Source organism: Agelaius phoeniceus, chromosome Z, assembly GCF_051311805.1.
Source record: "Agelaius phoeniceus isolate bAgePho1 chromosome Z, bAgePho1.hap1, whole genome shotgun sequence".
Taxonomy (NCBI): domain Eukaryota; kingdom Metazoa; phylum Chordata; class Aves; order Passeriformes; family Icteridae; genus Agelaius; species Agelaius phoeniceus.
Window position 1 is genome coordinate 26,333,840 of NC_135303.1, and position 19,938 is coordinate 26,353,777.

General features: G+C 39.0%; 1 protein-coding gene across 2 annotated transcripts in view; it reads left to right on the forward strand.

Moving 5' to 3' along the window:
- APBA1 (amyloid beta precursor protein binding family A member 1) overlaps positions 1-19,938 on the forward strand; it is an 86,728-nt gene that overhangs the window by 33,997 nt on the left and 32,793 nt on the right. For both annotated transcript variants that reach the window (XM_077172073.1, XM_054652514.2), the window contains exons 2-3: positions 7,866-9,070; positions 19,596-19,697. In XM_077172073.1, the coding sequence (XP_077028188.1) occupies positions 7,919-9,070; positions 19,596-19,697 (1,254 nt within the window). In that variant the 5' untranslated portion in view covers positions 7,866-7,918. The remainder of the gene's footprint in view (positions 1-7,865; positions 9,071-19,595; positions 19,698-19,938) is intronic.

Consider the following 19,938-nt stretch of genomic DNA (forward strand, 5'->3'; position numbering starts at 1 on the left):
GACCAAATACCGGGGAATTTTAGCTATCTCATCTCTGACTGGCTCGTACTTCCCCACTCTGAATAATACCTCCACATCCTACATATTGTCTTCACCAATGACTTTCTCAGAGAAAGACTTGGAAAAGTCATTGTCAAAAAGACATATAGTAAAGTGCAAGTATAATAAAAATAAAAGTTTAAATAATAGCTGTCTATTTTGAAGTGTTTCCTTTTCCTAGAATAAAAATAGGTGATGCCATAGTTTCTGGTAACTATGTGTTACAGTTGCCATGCAGTGGTACATTTTTAAGTAGATGAAAGTCAAGGAAGTTCTGTATCCTGTCTATCCCCATTTTTGAGTTTAATTCAGGTATAGCTCCTTTGGAACTTGTGAAATAAAATGAATTAAAGGAGGATCAGATCTTTTAATTCTATGCTGTCTGAACCATGATTGCTTTTCATGAGGAAATATCCTTAGCTTGAAATTCTCAGGAAATAATGAGTGTCTCAGAACAAATGCATTTGCTGATTGAGTGACTGAAGTTATTAGGGTTTCAGCACTATTTCTGTACCAATTCCATGAGTTGAAACAGTGTTCTGTGACAGCTGAAGAAGTTGATGAGGCTGACAGACTTAACTAGCTGGACTTTATTGTCTTTGGTATTTCTTGGTATTCTTTAAAGCTGTTAATTTGCTGAAAAACATTCTATCACATTCTAGCAAACCCTTGAAGTGATCTCAACATCATCCAAATGTTTCTGTGTACCAGACACAACCTGTGGATTGATTGCATAAAAGAATTTAAAAAGACTGGCCTGGAATGCAGCTGAGTAAGCCTGTTATAGCTAGAAAGGTTTGATCAAGTCTTTATATGTAGCCAGAGGAGGAAAATCCAAGGATTTTTTGGACATACATGTTCGTACTCTGTCAGTAAGACTTGAGGCCTTCTTATTCACCCTGAAGGTAACCAAAGCAGCATTGCATATGTTGTCAGCCCTGCAGTTCACTGGATCATATAGTTTAGTTTTGTCTACATTTATTTATATTCCACTAGTAATGAGTCTTAAGGGGATAGAAAGGGTATTAGGCTTCCTGGGCTGATTTTTAAATTTTTTTTCCTTTTGGTAGGTTAGATCTACTCCCTCTTTGTTCAAATAGAGAGAAAAGGATTGCTATAAAAATACCACTGGTGTAAAGATAATTTGAATTCAGAATTCATCACTGAGGACCCAGCATTTTATACTCTATTCTCTGAGACAGTTCTGCCCTTTTACATAGGGGAGAAAGAATGGTAAATTACAAACAGCCATGAACCTAGATTTGGTATAGATTCACTTTTAATAGTTGTACTTCTAACAGATATTGACATTAGTTTCACATTGTAATACCAATTTTAAATGCTGTGATACTCTGACAGTGCTTATGTACTTTTTAAATTTTTCATTCTTATTTGAAAATTGATTTTATTTGTAACCATGATTTGAATACCAGAGTAACAATTCCAACATTCTAAGTTTTAGATGATCTGTCTGCTACTTAAAGATGCAAGACCTAATACCCAGGAATAAACTCAAGCAGTAAGGTGTCAGAAAATGACACCAGAGTGAAAGCGAACCCCAAATTTCCTTAGTTTACCTGTTAATAAGACTATTACTTAGGAAGCTTAATCATTTTGGTGGTGACAATGGTCAGTTTTATTCCCTTAACTACTTATGATCTGGGATTTGTGATGTATCTTTAAAAGTGTTTTTGGTCTTTTGTGTCTAATTGTTGCACTTCACTGCAGAGGTTGCCTGTGGTTCCTTGTCAAGATTTTCCTCTAGTGCTTTTAGTTAATTTTGTCTGTTTGGGCCATAATATCTATTAACCTTTTCTGGCAGCAGATGGATGGCTTCCATCCATGTATTGCCTCTATTTCTTGTGCAGGCACGACTTAAGTGTTAGGTGATGAGAAGGATCCTTTTCTAATCAGAGTGCTCCCCATCTCCAGTGCCCTAAAGTATTTATGAGATCTGGACTGCCTGCATTGAAGATTACTGAATGGTGTTTCTTGCTCAGGAGCATATTTTAGCTTTGAATAAGATGTAAATTGGAAGGGATGAAAAGTGTGAAATGTTTTGAGTGCCCTAAATGCTGGTAGAACATAAATTCTAGATCTGTCTACTGTTAACAAAAGTTGTGGGTTCTTGTGTGCAGAGCAATATTGTGCATGCAGCTTTTCTGCTTTATAGCTACTGTAAGTGTTCACAGCTTTTCAGCCTCATTACGAACCAATATGTGCGTGTGTGCATGTGGTGGGATGTTAGTGTCACTTTCCAGGTGCTGCTTTTGCTGACAAGAAATACAAGTTTCACAGCTTTTTTATTTAAAGCTGTTTTGGATGAGCTTACTTAGCACATGGCAGCAGAAGCAATGAGGTTTCCCAAGCAGGTTGCAGTTCAGAAAAGAGTTACCTAATATAGGAGGAGAACTCCTTCAAAGCAGGCATTGCATATGTTGTCAGATTCTCAGAAATTTCCTACCATTGGGGCTTTTCAAAGAAAAAAAAATTAAGGTGTTTCTCAAAGTCATCCGTTTGCTAAAAGACTATGTTGGTTTTTTGAGAGGTAGCTTGTGTTCGTATGCCTTGTTGAGATCTGTGCAAGAGAAACATTGGTGTATTGCTGAAGTCAGGAAAATAGAGGTGCTTTATGAAATTTCTCAGAGAGTGTGTCAAGAAGACTTCCACTTGAGGTGAGATGCCTTTGAAAATTCAGTCAGAAGCCCCTGTATTCCCCTAGTTTCATTTGCAGTTATGTATAAGTATGTTGAAAGAATAGCTATTTTTAATGGAAGATATGGGTGAATGTGGCTGAAGTATTTTAAGGAAGACAACACTATTTTGCTCACACATTCAACTGCCAAATAAGAAGAAACAGTTATGCTTGTTATAAATGAAATATGTACCAAAAAACCCAGTATGTGTGTATGTAAATACCCCTCATGACGATACAGGCTGGGTCTGGTGGGGACAAGTAGCAGATCTGGGACAAGGCCCAGGCAGTAAAATAAGGGTCAGCTGCACCTGGGGCAGTATGAGACAGATATGATCCTGAGAGCCAGGGTAGGATAGGAACTATCCCCTCTACTCAGAGCCTGCCAGAACCCACCTGAGTACTTTCTCCCTTTTGAGTCCCTGATACAGGGATGATACTGGTGGGAAATGATGGCAAGCCACAAGAGACACAGGAGAGGCAGGACCAGGTTGCTTCAGCTGAGTGGAGGGATGGCTTCCATGTCAACTGCCCACGGGACAGGGGAGATGCAGCCAGGCTCCTCACAGTAGTGTATGGTGGGAAGGAGAGTTAGAGGCAGTTGAGACATGCTGAAAGAGGAGAAAATGAAACTGACTGTAAGGAAGAAACATTTTTCCTGCAAGGACAGTCCATTGCTAGCATCAGGGCCCAGACAAGCTGTTGCCATCACCAGTCTTGCAGGTTATCAAACCCCAACTGGACAAGGCCCTGAGAAACCTGGTCTTAGCTCAAAGCTGGCTGTGCTTAGGGCAGGGTTGGACTGGAGACCTTCTGTGGTCCCTTCCTGAGTTTTACTGTTATCCTTGATGTGACAGAAAAACATGTGTGTTTAGTCTAGTTCCATGGGGCACAAAGCTTTGTTTTGAGACATTAACTATAACTGACAGACATATCAAGAGTGTGAGCTTTTATTGAAGTCAGCATTAAATTGTGGAAATACAATGCATAATGCTCTTATAAAATAAACCCTTAAAGTAATATTTATAATAATAACAACAATAATAATAATTATTTCCTTTCTGCCTGCATATACAAGAAATCAAACAGTTATTCATCTGGACTTGGGTAAGAAAGAACAAACCAAATTGGAATCTGAATACTCATGCTTTCACATTTTCTTACTGCATATCTTTTCTTAAATAGAACTTGGCTTATTTGTTGAGTTCTTGCTCTAGGATGATAGTCTGCCCTTTGATGGTGTTTTAAAGTAGCAGAGAAAAATTTTTAAACTTTCAACTTTATGTTGCTTAAGAAATATATGGATATATTATTTTTTTCTTCTTTAGAGACAGGAAGGTCATTTAACCTTCAGCAAAGAGTTAGTTGCAGTAGTAATCAACCTCTGATTTCTCTATTGTGGAGACACATTCCTCTATCAAGTCCTGTGTGCAAAGCTAAGAGAGATTACAGAGCACTTTCCCAAATATGTTTGATTACCAGTGCCCAGCTGCTGTTCTGGGTAATTAATGTGAGACTATAATATCATTCAGATCAGTGCTGTGTCTATATTTCCAAGGTCGGATAACCTCTCTTGCTTATATTCTCTTCTGTCTGTGGTATTTTATGTAGATTATTGACTTTTGTTTGCTTGCAGGAAATAAAGAGCTTTTTGCTTGTCTGGTGGGAAAGATCAGGCAAGCCTTGTATTTGTTTGAGGAAAGGGCTGCTAAGAATAAATAATGAGTGGGGCTTAGTAGCCTTCCAGCTACCATGTATAAACAGGGGTTTAGTAAATTCTAACCTCCAATCTTCATGGGTGTTCATTAATTCACTATCCTAAAGACTGACTGTTAAACAGTAAAATAAATGTTTTTGACTCGGAAGCTTACTTTTCATTGAAGGTTACTGAGACTGAGGTGACCTGAGGCCATTCATTCAGATCAGATTTCTAAGTCAACTTACTTTGAAACAAGTAAGAATTTTTTTAGATTTCAAAACAAACAATAAGTTATTGTTTTCAAAGTTAAAAGCTGGAATTTAATTTATAGGAGGAAAGGCAAGCAGAAGGGTGTTTTTCAGTAAAAAGCTTTTAGTAAAGCTTAACATTTCCTCCTCTTCTCTTCAAAATATGCAACCTTGAAAGTTTTGGGATATCAGTATTTGAAATCAAGCTGAGAGAATTCTTTAAATGAGAGAAATTTTACACATGGAACTTTGGAAGCTATAACTTTGACAAAGGAAAGTGATGGGTCTCCCAGGTATTTTTTAGCCATATTTTGTGTGGTTTGTAATCTCTCTAAGACATGTCAGCGATGCCATCTGTCCATAAAACTCATTATGTTGCAAGCATGTATTAAGACTTCTAAAACAGGATATCTTATTTTCAGCAATTACCAGTACTTTTATTGTCATAAAAATTATTGCATTTGATACCTTATTTGACTTGAGTAATCTTCATGTAGCTGATATTTTTCCCTTCTTTTCTAAAAACGCAATTAAGTTAAAGATGTATCAGGATACATGTGATAAAACTTAAGATAGTTGATCATTGTCCTGTGTTTATCTGTATCTTCATTTGTTTTGGCTAGCATTATCCTTGTTCTGGGGATGACTAATGACACTGAGTCACAAGTCAGGGACTAGTTGAATGCAGCAAATTTAGGTAGATTTTTTTAATCAACCGTCTATTTTAGCCTAATTCTCTCTATGTAGAGAAGAGTGGAAATTCTGTAATTTACTTAAATGAAATCTGGCCATATTAAAGAACCTTCCCAGCCTCACCATTCATTAGACTCTGATGGTCATACTTCTATCACCAGGGACTGTCACAGCTGGGACCGAGGCCATCACCCTTCATGGTGATGGCCACTTCAGTGACCTGATGGGTCCCCCCCTGATTCTTGCACCTTCTCACGGGGTCAGCCCAGGTTTCCTGGCTGGTGACCCCAGGTTTCCCATAGCAGAGGCTTGGATGTCTCTTTCCATAAAGGCATTTATTCATGGTGCCATAACACAGAAACAGCTCAAGCTCTGAGCCTCTGAGGAGGGAGCCTGGAGAAAGGAACTCCTGGGCTCTTGTCCCCTCACAGTCCAAGTGTGCCTAAGTCTCACTTCCCCTCCTGAGTCTTTGGCTCCAGCTGTGTCTCAGTATCCATCTTGTCCGTCCACCTGGCTGGTGCCAGCATCTTTGTGTCCTGTGTTTTGCAGAGAGTTGGCACTTCCCGCCCTCTTGACCGAGGCTCCTGCCACCCCAAGCTCAATCTGCAGCTCACACTGTGGGATGCAAACCGAGCTACGTGCACCAAATGTATTCCTCTGCTCTAATCTCCTTGGGAAGGACTTTTCAAAGAGCTCTTGCACCTTGGCATCCTCACCCTTTTTGTGGGCTAAAAGTGGAAGGCTGTCTGATATTGTTGTTCTTGCTTTCTTACCATATGCTGTGTGGGGGGAAGAGTGTTTAGTTCTGGTGCACACTAATATATACACATGTATTCTGCCCATTCTTTCCTAATGTCTTGGAAGTCTTAGCTGGAAAAGCCTTTATCTTGTCACTGAAACCTTACACACCTTCATTAGCTGGAAAAAACGAACTGGGTTTTGACATAGTTATTTTGAAATGGGATTAGTTTGTGTACAACATCCTTATAGGTCCACATAATATGATTTATTAGCTATTACTTTACAACTGGAATTTTTTTAAGGGCTCCTTTGTTTAAAGGGCTAAAACATTAGATGTAACAAAAACAAGGAGTGTTTACTGAGCTGGAAACTGCACCCTCTGGATTTGCTGTGGAAGTTTAGTGTAAGTGACTCACACCTTGGCTTGCCTGCCTGTCAGCTTCTGTAATAGATAGCAACTGAAATTGCTGTTACTTTCTCATCACAGGAAGTTATTCCTACTGCTCTTTCTGCACAGAGCTCATTTAGTCAGCAAAGTGCCACCTGAGCCTCCCTGCCTCAGTTTACTAGATTTGATCCAAGTTGTATTTCACATTCACATTAGTTTTTTTAGTTGGCAGTTGACACATGCTTTTATAGATCCTTCAAGTTAGCAGTCTTCCAATAGGTACCTTTTCTTATAGTACTTATCAGTAAGTCACAAGCTAGAGCTGTATTTTATTTACAGATATGTGGCTTGATTTAGGTAGCTAAAAGGACATGACATGTCCTCTTTATGACACTGCATCTTAAACACATAGGACAAGGTTCCAAAAAGCTGAAGCTGTTTTATAAAAATAAAACCTTCTGAGCTAGATGGTCCTTTTTCTGTTCCCTGCATATTTTTTATTATTGGCATTACTTTATTACTTCTCTAGTAACCATATGACCTTTTGAGATTTTTACTCAATTAGCAAGGCTGAGATGCCCCACTAGTCTTAAAGCAGTCATGGTTATGAATATTAGAAATGTCTTCACCATGTTTTAGGGAGGAAGCCATCTTAAGCTGATTATAGATAGATTCCAGGAAGATAACTGTGTTGTATCTAGAAAGAAGAAGAGGAGGCACCTGTTTCTTCTCTAGGAAGAAGAAACAGGTGCTTCAGATGTACTGTGCCCAGAAAGCAGAACTTTAATTTCTACTGATTTTTTAAAAGTGCATAGGGTGACTAGTTCACCTGAAGATGTCATACTGAAAGAGTATTGAATGCACAGCTGTCATGTATCTGAGTAACTTTAGACTCCTGTGACAGGACTAAATCTACTTTTTTACATTGCAGCAGCCTTCCTCTGCTCCAAGTTAGTGTTCTGTGGGGAAAGTGCTGGAGCAAAGGTGAAATATTTCTGTCATTTCTGCCATGGTAAAATCTCAGCTCCTGGCAAAAATTAGCTTTTCTCATAGGCCAGCATCTTTGCAATGCTACTGCAGTGCATTCAGGTATCTTCAAGGGGTTGTTTGGAAATGATACGTCCGTAAAGAATTTGTCCATGGAAGAGGGAAGTGCAGTCCCCAAGGGTGTTGTTATTGGTTGCTGCTGTTGGAGATCATTTGCATGGGAGATATACTGTTGTGCTGTCTATTACCTGATTGCAGAGCTTAGTCAAATGTTTGTCTGCTGGGAAGGAAGGATGCATTTTGTTGCTTCTGTTTATTAACTCCACTTTTTTTATTGGGAGTAATGTCAGAATTTTTATTTTTTTTTCTTTCCAGCTGTGATAGACAAAATGTCAGAACAATAAGTGATCTACTGTCCAAAATTTGCCATGAACCATTTGGTTGGACCACCTGAGGGGGAGATCAGTGAAGAGCCAGTGAATGGAGCAGTGAGTGAGTCAGTGGAAGCTGACCTGGAGCACGCAGAGGTGGAAGAGGAGCAGAGGTATGCGGTTCGCTACCCAAGGCACACCAACAGCAGCCACGTGGGCCTGTCTGGGCAGGAGGAGGAAGGCATGTTAGCTCGGTCAGCCAGCACTGAGAGTGGTTTCCACAATCACACGGATACTGCAGAAGGGGATGTGATAGCCACAGTGGAGGACAGTTATGATGTCGAGAGAGTGCAGGAAAATGAGGATGAGAGTGCATATGCAGTGCAGTACAGGCCTGAGTCCGAGGAGTACACGGAGAATGCTGAGGCTGAGCATGGTGAGGCCATTCATAACCGAACATTGCCCAATCACTTACATTTCCATTCCATCGAGCACGAGGAAGCCATGAATGCAGCCTACTCAGGTTACGTCTACACGCATCGCCTCTTCCACCGAGGAGAGGATGAACAGTATGCTGAGGCTTATGCTGACTATGGGCTGCAGGAGCATGTGTATGAGGAAATAGGAGACACACCAGATCTTGATGTTAGTGAGGGCATCCAGCAGTATGAGCGGGAGAGGGAGGAAGCTGACAATTACCGCAAGGAGGCACTTGGTGCCCGCCTTCACCATTATGATGAACGGTCTGACGGAGAGTCTGACAGCCCTGAAAAGGAAGCAGAGTTTGCACCCTACCCAAGAATGGATAGTTATGAACAAGAGGAGGACATTGATCAGATTGTAGCAGAGGTGAAGCAGAGCATGAGCTCCCAGAGCTTAGATAAGGCAGCTGAAGACATGCCAGAGTCAGAGCAAAGTTTGGAGCATGGCCAGGCTCTTGTCAGTGGTGGGCATGAAAGTAATGGCCAGCTAACATCTGGTTCTCGAGTTACATCTGGCTCAGGAGAATCTGTTCAGAGGTACAGCAAGGAAAAAAGAGATGCAATTTCACTGGCCATCAAGGATATTAAAGAGGCTATTGAGGAAGTGAAGACGAGGACCATCCGTTCTCCTTATACCCCTGATGAGCCTAAGGAGCCTATCTGGGTGATGCGACAGGACATCAGTCCATCCAGGGATTCTGACGACCAGAGGCCACTAGATGGGGATGTGAGTACACAAAGCTTTCACCTCTCAGATTATGTGTCTAATTTTTTAACTGTGACATGCATGGCAGTGAGGGAGGGTGCATTATATTTTTGTTCTGTGTCTCATTCTTGAAAAAGTGCTTTGTTTTAAATTTGTACCCTGGAGAGCATAAGAGAAGTAAATGTGCATTATCAAGCAGCCAGATTTTTCTTTATTTAACACTGCTGACCCCAGGTATGCTGTATATAAATTTGTCACATGAAGCTCTTTATATGTCTTTTTTGAAACAAATGCTGTTACGTTTTCTACTGCGGTAATATATTTTAGATTAGCAACGAAGCAGTTTTCTACTGTCTATCTTTGTATGCTTTTGTTAACTCTTAAGTTTCTAGGTTTCATGTTCTGTCATGTAACAGTCCCAACAGTTCTATCAGAAATCTGGTAACATTCTTTTTGATGATATCATAGTTCAGATTCATATTCTAGAAAACTTGCATGCCAACTTGCAGTGTCTAGAACTCAGTGTATTACATTATCACTGTAAAGTGGTATTTACAGCAACCTGAGAATTGAAGGGACTTGTTCAGGTTTAAGCATTAGCATTTCTGAAATTGTGTGCTTTTGGCATGAGGTTTAACTTGGATCAGGGCTGTCTACCAGGCTGGGGTTCCAGCTGTCTTTAAGTTAATTTTTACTACAAGTTTTATGAGTTTTCTGCATTATTTTATATAGTAAACTCATAAACAACTGTTAAATGGATTAAATTTATGCCTGATACAAAAACACCTGGGAGGCTTAATTTACTGACCAAAAAGTATCTATTACATGTTCCTATCTTACTATTTCAAGGGCAAGTACCTGCAACCATTGCTCCATTCCTCTATACTGCTGTGGAATGGGTTTTGTGACCTTTTGTTTGGGTTTGGTTGGAGTTTTTTGGGTTTTTTTGGGTTTGTTTTTGTTTTGGGGTTTTGGGTTTTTGGTTTGTTTGGTTGGTTTCGGGTTTTCTTTTTTCTTTTTTTTTTTTTTTTTTGTTTGGTTTGGGTTGTTTTTTTCTGAAGAACAGCAGAAGTAGAAATTATTGTGTGTTATTTTGGTATTTTAGACTGAATTATTGTAACATTCTAGGAATGCATGGGAACTATTTAAGACACCTCAGTTAATGCAAAGGGAATTCAGATAGTGAAAAAAGACCACATGCCAGGTATATCTATAACAGGCTTCTAATTTGTTTATCTGCCTTCAAAATGAGGACAGCTAGTATTCTACAGATAGAAAGAGATTTTTGGAGCATGGTGTTTGGCATGCTGTAAAAACATGCAAGCTGATTGAGACATACAGCTTCCAGATTTTATTTTTCCTGCAAAACTGTTGGAAACACAGTGAGGAGGGTGTTGTAGGGCTTTTTTCATGATTCTTAATAGAAAACCTAATTGAACCTTAAAAAAAGCCCAAACAAACAACTGTATTGCAAAAGTTATTTCTGCAAATATTTTTAAAATTATGTTTGTTACAGAGTTGATTTGCAGTCATGTGAGGGAAGAATATCTTCCCGGAATATTTTGTATGGAATTATTTTTAACTTAACTTCAGAAGTTTACAAAACTAAAATTATTTCTGTCCATATTTTCAGATAGATCACATTACTCTCTTTTACATGTTTTGTTTACCATATTGTCCGAAAATGCTGTTACTACTTGGAGGATCAATGGACTTCCTGTTGCTTCCTAACTAATTATAACAGAGTGCCATGATGGTCTTGGTGACATTAAGTTGTGGATCCTAAGAGCACCAAGTTCTTCTGAAGGTGCTTCACCTGCTCTCTAAAATCCAGGTGCACCTTGCAGAATTGAACTTTTCTGAGATGTGCTGATATGACTCAGCCTGGTATGCTCATATAGTGAGCAAAACAGTGGTCTGTTTTGTGGTCTCTGCATGCATTAGATATTGAAGTACAAAAAGGTTCCCATTTTGCACAAAAAATTTGATTTCTTATTCAATATTTTTTGCACCATGTCAGATAAGAACCTGACTGAAATTTTCAGGGCTGGCTGAAATCAAAACATATGATTTATAATGACAATTATTATAGCTCATCAAAGAGAGAAATGATGGTTGTAGATGTACAAAGCGTCTGTGTTCTTGGAAGGAAGAAGTAAATGGCACAAATAATTTAGAAAATCTATAGCAGATGGAGGAGCAGACTTGTAGAAGGGACTTGGGACTGAGTAGGAATTTTGTTTTACTCTGAAGAAGAGATATATATTTGTTTTACTGGATTCTTTAATTTAGATGGCAACTCAAGAACTGTCTGCTTTTTTTAATGCAGCGTTCCTAGGATTGCTTAACTGTAAATTGGGCAAAAATACCTTGTGTTGACTAAGTGACCATAAGTGGTCAATGTAATAAAAATGTAGTTGGAGCCCATTCCTCTAACTGTAAATTGTTCTTCTGTCCCCATCAAGAAAAAAGCAGAATCTCAGATGGGGGCTTTTCAGTGTAACCAGTATATGCCAGAGATGTTTTTCAGTCTGATTTATCGTATTGACCTGGAAATGTGAGTGTTTTTACCTTCAGGCAGACACCATTTTCTTGCCCTAGAAGTATCAAATTGCTGCAGATAAATAATGCAAATTGGGTGCTTTTTTGCCTTCAGTTATTTTGCAGGTCTACTTTGAAAACTATCCTCAAATTGTGTTAAACAATATTCTTTCAGAGATAGAACTTACCTGAAAATATTTCTAATAATATTGCCTTCTTAATCATGTGATACTGAAACTCATAAGTCTTCTTTAGACACAAACAAGAGTCACTTTTTATTTAGCTAGAAGCTGTCCACTGGAGACCAGTGAAGCAAGAAGAATGATTTGTGGTTTAGGCTCATTAAATACAACAGCTTCCTTTGCTTTTTTTCCCAAGAAAGTGGCTATTACTCCCCAGTGCTAAGCATTTGGGTAATACATTCACAGCAGAATGTTTGGTAGGAGGCCATTTAGAAGTGTCCAGAGACTGCTTTAAGAAGTTAACAATTCAGAGGTACTTAGCTAGCCTGCTGTTAGGTATAGTTTGGGACTGTTAGGAAAGACATGCAATGACTGTGACAGTAAGAAGGATACAGATCACTGTATATGTGTGTACTGATTCCAGTTTTATTTGCAAGTTAATCTACCAGGATTATCAGTTATTCCTGGATATTTTTTCTCAAAAGAAGTGTTTGGTAAGGTGTATGAGAAAAGTAAATTGCTCATTCCCCATGGACAATTCTGCTGTAATAGACTCTGGTAGTCTGTTTAATGTTTAAATGTTTAACAATGGAGAATATTAGCTGCCGTGTACCTTGTGTACCTTGGTTTAATGATGTATGCTTTCACTTGAATCAGAGGTGGTCTGGACAGTGAGTTTGTGGGGAAGATGTACTTGTGTATTTGATAAAAGCTGAAAAATCCTCAGTGTCTTTTGAATAAAGATAGTAAGAGTATTTTTTAACATTTGCCACACAAATGACATCTGTACAATCGGCATGTATTTCCAAAGGGTTTATCAGAAACCCTTTAAACCAAAGCAGACCATCTTTGGATATGACCTCATGAAGATCTCTGTTTCAAATACAATAGCAGTTAGAGCTGCACAGCTGCAAGTGTGGCATCAGGAAACTGACCCTTGATGGAAAAGGCTGTGGAACTGCATTGTTGACTCTTGTGGAACAAGATTGTGTTTTATGAGCGTGAAATTGGGAGATTTTGTTCACTCAAAAAATCATGAAATCATAGGATAGTTTGTTTTGGAAGGGATCTTAAAGATCATCTAGTTCCAACCTACCACTAAACCAGGTTGTTCACAGCCCCATCCAGGCTGGCCTTGAACACATCCAGGACTGAAGAAGCCACATCTTCTGTGGGTAACCTGTTCCAGTGCCTTACCATCTTCGCAGTAAAGAATTTTTTCCTAGTATCTAATTTCTACCTGCTCTCTTTCAGTTTAAAGCCATTCCCCTTTGTCCTGTCGCTACATGCTCTTTCATGCAATCTCTCTCCAGCTTTCATTTAGGCACCCTTCAGGCACTGGAAGGCTGCAGTTAAGTCACTCAAGGCCTTTTCTTTTCCAGGCTGAACAAGGTCTTGCTCACCATTCTTGTCAGATTCTCCACTGGAAACCTGCTGTGAATGTGCCTAGCTAACCACAGAAATTGCGATGTTTAAAGGTCTAAATAGAATACATGCAGAGCATGGATCTGGATTTGAGGATAAATGTTCATATGTTCATCCACATGTTCAAGTAGAAAGGATTACAGTTTTGTGTAGTAGATAATTCAAAATGTGATGAAATATTCTGGTATTTAAAGTATATGGAAAAAAAGTATCTTTGTTACAGAGCTTTGAGAAGAGTTGCTTACTTAGTTGGGGAAGTACAAAAACGTACTGAGAAAAGCACTGAAAGGCTCAAAAAGTCAAGTAGCATTTTTTGAGCTGTGAATTAAACAGTGGAAGCAGGCTGACTGCTTCAATTCTGCCATAATCAGAAGAAAACAGTGGCTTGGAGGTAGAAATCGTCCATTTGAGGACCAATTACCATGACTTTTTTCTGAGCTCTGTTCAGTTATCCATGGGGTAATAGATCTGAAAACCAAGTTTGTTGATGTCCAGGACATGATTTGTTTCTGCATGACAAGACTTTGGTTTTGCAAAGCCCTGTCACTGGTGTTTATTATGTCTGTTCCTCTGCAGACATTTGAGGTGGTGGGATGTTAGAATAAACCCTAACACAAAGTAAAATCACATATGTGGGTGGTTTAGATTTGTGAAATAGAAATTCAGAGCTGAAGACAAGTCTGCCAGGTGGAACAGAACTGAGCTGCGTTGTTTTGCTTCTCTGTTGTTTTTGGTTATGTATATTTTATTTCAACCCTTGCATTCTCATTTGCAGGATTTTCTCAATTTTGATACCTCTGTGTTTTCATGGAGATGAATTTGCTTCACTTCTTCCACAGCAGGAGTAATGTATTATTAAAAGGCAATGGAGAAGTCTTTTAAATAATTAAGCAGGCTTCAGTAATAAATGAACTAAGGGCAAAAAAGAGAGAAAGGAAACAATTGAAATAAAGACGAATTTTTATTGACAGTATATTGTTGAGTTTTTTTCTGAGTAGGTCTTTTAAAAGTGTTGGTTGAGTACACAAACTATAGGTCAGCTTTCCATCATTTATGAGAGACCCAGACTTAAGTGTATGCAGGGAAAAAAGCCCCAAATGCCCCAACCAAAAATCAGTAAAGAACCAAGGCAAACTAAAACACAGAGCATTATCAATCACACAGAAGAAAGCTTAAATTTAGCAATTAGTCTGCTTGAAGGCAAACATTCCCAGATTAATAACTGGCTTTTAAATTATGGTGAGCACTGGATACATAACCCCTTGAATATTGTTTTGTTTGATTACATTTTTAAATTATTGAAAGATGAAAGTAACTTGATTTTTCTGTGCTGTTGAAAACTAAAACAGCACTTGCTATAGTTAAAATCTTCTGAACACGCAGGAAGAATCCACAGTCATTTTTTTTTCAGACTGACACATAAAACTGCACTGGAAGTTGAAGTGAAACTATGGCTAAGGAAGTCCATACCCAGAGAAGCAGCCAGCACTGAGTTTGATCTCTCAAATGGGATTGTTTTTTATTGTCCAGATGATGGTAAGTGATAGGAGGCTCTGTCTTTGCAGGACATCATCACCTGGATAAGGGAAAATTCCACAAACCAAGAGTTCCCAAACTGCATTTGTTGGTCTGTGATCCTATGTGATCACTCCAGCATGTCTGATCTATTGCTATTTTTTACCTTAAGCTACATACAAAACATCTCCTCCGTTAAATGTGTAATAAGACTATAGTACATGATGTTATCTGCATAGGCAGGAATAATTTCTGATGATTACCACCAGCCAGTGTCTTACCCATAAGCAAATTGGTCATTTCTGTGGCAGCAACTGCATGAGTCAGCTGTTGGATCAGAGTCCTGACCCACAGTTGCCTGTTGTCAGAGCCCCTCACTTCAGATGCTAACTAACCAGGGTGGTAGTTAAAATGACAAATGGTGCTTATCAGTTGTCTTGGGCACAGGAGGAGCCTTTTGGGGGAATCTCTTTAGGCTGCCTGAAATTCTTCTATGGAGAGGTCCTATAAGGGTTAATCAAATGTGTTGTTCTGAAGGAGCAGTTCAGCCAGTAACCTTGTCTCAGGTCATTTTTCCTATCATGTATGCAGAGACTGATAGGGGGCCGGTCCTGGACCACACAGCAAACTGATGAGTAAGTGCATGTGGTATGTGCAGAGGCAGTTATACCAGAACTACAGTACAAAGTTAAATCCCCATGTCAGAATTATAAATTGAATTGCATCGATTGTGCTACAGTGTGCAGGTATGCTTGAAGTGCTAAGTTGGTATCATTTTTATCAAGCCCACCATTTTTAGCACTGTACTTAAAACAAATTTTCAACAAAGACAACTAATAATCATTAGCTTTTAGCTTCATTCTTTACGGATATTTATGCCTACTAAAACCTATGGTCTCAGTCTGTATTTTAGTGAACGGAATTTGAGCTGTACAAATCACAGAGGACACTGCCATCACATAGTTGGCCTAGAACCTGGGAGATTTTCTGCCATAGTTGTCCTGATAAAGGCAGTTCTTAAGATTGAATGCATCTGACTATAATTGTGCATGAGACATGAAGATTCCATAGTGCTTTGACCTTTTCCTAATGTTTATGGGTTCTTTTCAGAGCACTATCTCTAAAATAAATAAAATTTTTAAAAATTAAACTCTCACTTTGTCCGATTGTCTCCTGAGCTAATGTACAAGGAGACTTTGCCCTACCTGTGCCATAATACCTGTAGGTAGACGTTAGTGACAAATAAGTAATGTCCTGTTGTTTAAGTGAATTTTAAATTTCGGAAGCATTTGTTGATTTGTCCGCATATAAAAAAGCTCTGAATAAACCACCTTTTTCAAAACAAAAAATGACCAGTGCTGTTTACCTTTGTGAGCAGCATGGACGGTGGGATTGAGTGCACCCTTGGCAAGTTTATTAACACCAAGCTAAGTGGTTTGGTCAGCACACTGGAGGGAAGAGTGGCCATCCAGAGGGATGTGGGTAGGCTTGAGAGGCAGACCTGACCTGTGAGAGCCTCATGAAATTCAGCAAGGCCAAGTGCAAGGTCCTGCACATGGGCCAGGGCAGTCCCAAACACAAACTGGAAGAAGAATTCATTGAGAGCATCTCTGCAGGTAAGGACTCAGGGATGCTGGTCAGTGAAAAACTTCTTACAAGGGCATGTAGCGATAGGACAAGGGAGAACCACTTCAAATTGACAAAGTAGGTTTAGATTAGATACCATGAAAAATTCTTCAGTGTGTGAGTGGTGAGGCACTGGTACAGTTTATCCAGGTGCCACATCCCTGGAAGTGTTCAAGGCCAGGCTGCCTGGGGCTTTGTGCAACCCAGTGTATTGGAAAGTGTCCCTGTCCATGGCAGGGGCAGTAAAATTTAGATAATCTTTAAGATCTCTTCCAATTGAAAAGATTCTATGACTGTATGATTCTATGATTTCATCCCCTCTCTCCTAGCCTATGTGACTGGCAAACTGTACTCTCTTCAAATGACCTGCTGCTAAAAGCACATAAAACAACACTGCTTTTATAAGTTTCACTGTTTCAGTGTCAGTTACATGTCTCTTCATGAGCTGTATAGGAAACAGCTGATTGACCTGGATAGGTTAGATGCAACACAATCCTCTCCTTTCACAAGTTCTGTTACTAAATCCCTCTGCACAAGAGCAAGGGAGGTTTCTCAGGTGGAGTGGGTTGCATCTTAGTTAGAGTCGAACCAACTCCAAAATTGAGATGGAGAATTTTTGGATGTACCAGGTTGAGTATCATAAGAAAAATGTAAGTAGAAATTCAAGGGGAAAAGGGATAGCTATCAGGTTTTTATTGCTGCATGTAAAAAAATCGAATTTCATTGATAGACCTCTGTGCCTAATAACAGTGTGCATCATGTGACCTTACTGTGTTTGTTCTAATAACAACTTTGTTAGGCTCCTAAAACTTGTTTTGTTAATAGCAAATTGCTAAGCCTTTATTTTAGACTTTATTTAGAGCAGCTGTGCAAATTATCTATCCACTAGGATCCATCAAAATATTTCTTGTTATTGCTCTGACTGCATTCTTTCCTTGTACAGTACCTCTAAAAACACATTTTGGTGTCAAAGAGAGCTGAGTGTTAATTCTTCAAAGACTGGACTTTCCTGTACAAATGTTTTCAAGGACAGCTCTCATGCCCTGTCATGCAGCAGACTTTGTAAGATGTTTGATACTTGGATTTGGTAGTTCTGGTTCTTGGTTTGGTTTTGGGGGGGGGTTGTTTGTTTGGTTGTTGTTCAGGGGTGTTTCTCACGCAAAACACTTATTTGAGCAGCCATTCAAAGAGAGTGCATGGAAAGCCATGTAATAACTTAGTTCTGATACTTTATAGATAAAAGTACCTGAGTAAAGGCACTTATACTGCTACTGGAGTAACTGCTAGTACATTTCAAATGATGTGCAATTTCTTAATGCTAATTGTCTGGTTTAAATTGAATTATTAATCTTTATCCTTCAGTATGTGAATATGAGAGTTTTCAGCCGTTGTAAAGAGCACTTTTGTGTGTGTGCACTTACACATACCATGCTTAATTTGATTTCTTTGTTTCTTGTTTAAAGAATGCTCTTGAGTGCTACAATGTCTAGATGCCATTATTGCATTGATAATATAATGCACCTTTTAAATTTATTCCTAATACAGAAATACTGCATAATAATAAGAATGTGACCGCCTTGAGAACTCTTCCTTATGTAAATAGGAGTTGCCATTTGTGCAGTTGCATCACTGTGACACTCTTGACTGGTAATTACACAGCAACTCAAGGGAGCCTGTATCTCTCCCACAGCCCCTGCTCACGTGCTCTGTGTGGCAAGTAATTTTTCAGTCTGATGATGCGATCACATGCCAGCTTTCTGGGGATTGTTTCACAGCCGTATCATTTTCTGTCTTGCAGTTGTGATTCAAAATACAGGAAGATGCAGGGACTGCTCTTTAGCACAGGAGATATCTGTAAAGAATTGCTTCTTAACTCTTTGGTAGCATTTATTAGTTAACTATAATTTTAATACTTAGTTATTATCTGAGATAGAGGAATATCTGTAAAGAGAAAGAAGTGGAGAAGGGAGTTATGGTTTTTTGTTTCATTTCATATCTAAGGGAGGCTAAGAAGAACTTAGGTGTTTGGGGTTTTAGTTATTGTTCCTGGTTTGGTTTTGTGGGTTTTTTGTAGACTATTTCATGGAACTCAATTTTTCAGCTGCAGTAGATGCAGAGCATGAGGGTGGAGCTGCTGCCAGCTCAGACCACTGGAAATGTATCCCTTTTCTGATATGACTCATTGGCTCAGAGAAAAGCTATGTCTTACTGTTTATGAAAAGATAAGAATAGCATTTCACTTGTTTTGCCATCAGTGATGAACTGTTGAGCTGGCACAGCCAGCTGTGATTCTTCCTATGTTAAAGAGCTGCATTCTTCCTATGTTAAAGGAGAGTGTAGAATGCCAGGGCTATTGGGCTGAATACCCAGCTGTAGGTAAATGCTAAATTTTCCTTTTGAGGATTTTCATTTTTGCTTTGGCAGATATATTTTGTAGGTATCTCCTTAAAATCTGCCTCTGGAAATGCCTGCTGGGTTAAAGCTTTGTACTCTTTCATTTTGGTCACCTTCACTAGTTCCACATTCTGTGTTCTTGTGTCACACCCTCATACCAGGGCCCCTACTCTGTACTTCAGATACCTTGCTACAGTTTTTTCTCATCACCAGCATTCATTAGGAATTGTCTGCGATTAGAATATCCTTTCCCAGAACATTCTTCCCCTTTATCAAGATACTTGTTGATCAATCACAAAGAGAGTTTCTCCATGAATTGTTTATGGAAAAAAGAGAAGAATGAGGAAATCTGATCTAAAAAGCATGTACTGAGCTGACAGCATGAACTGTTGAATATTTTCCAAGTCTTAACTGTATCTAGATTGAGGATTCCCAGTCCTTGATTACACTGGTATTGAATTGTCATTGAATATATGAATAAATTCTTGAATACATCAATATTACTCTGCACAGTTTATGAAAGTTGTTTTCTAAGATAATGGAATAACCCTTATGGACAACCGCTGTGACCTTCCTCTGCTCAGATCAGATTAGTTTAGCACTTCACGTTAGTAATACCTGAGGGCCTGTGAGCTTATGGGGAAGTTTCAGTCTTTTATTCATTTCTCCCAGTTTGACAACTAAAAAAAACTTAAGCTGAATCCCTGTGTGCTGCTTAAGGTCACTTTTCTCCCATCACAGCTTACTCTTAAGTGACTTTACCTTTTCTTTCTTAGAATGTCAGAGCATAGGATGTAGACAATGAAAGAATAATCTCTACACTGGGCACTCAAAATAACTTTTGATTTTCTTGCCATGTCTAGTCTCCATCTCCAGATTCTTCTTCACCTCGTGGTGCTGAATCATCAAGCAGACAACATCACCAGGATGTCTGCAGTACAGCAGAGGCTTCCACTAATAAAGAGGTAGAGTAAAACCTTTTTAAAGGCGACAGTCTGGTTCATGCTGCTTATGCCTTTTAATTTTCCTTGCTGCCTTGTACCTGTGCAATCCATTTTCTTCTTTTTTCTTTCTTATGCTTCTTTACCTTTTGCTTGCCCAGCTGTCTGACTGAATTTCTAACATACTGAAGACTCTTTGTCATGGCATTTCTGACTCTGTGTTCAGCTGTCACTAAATTTTTAAATTTATTTAACAGGCTGCAGG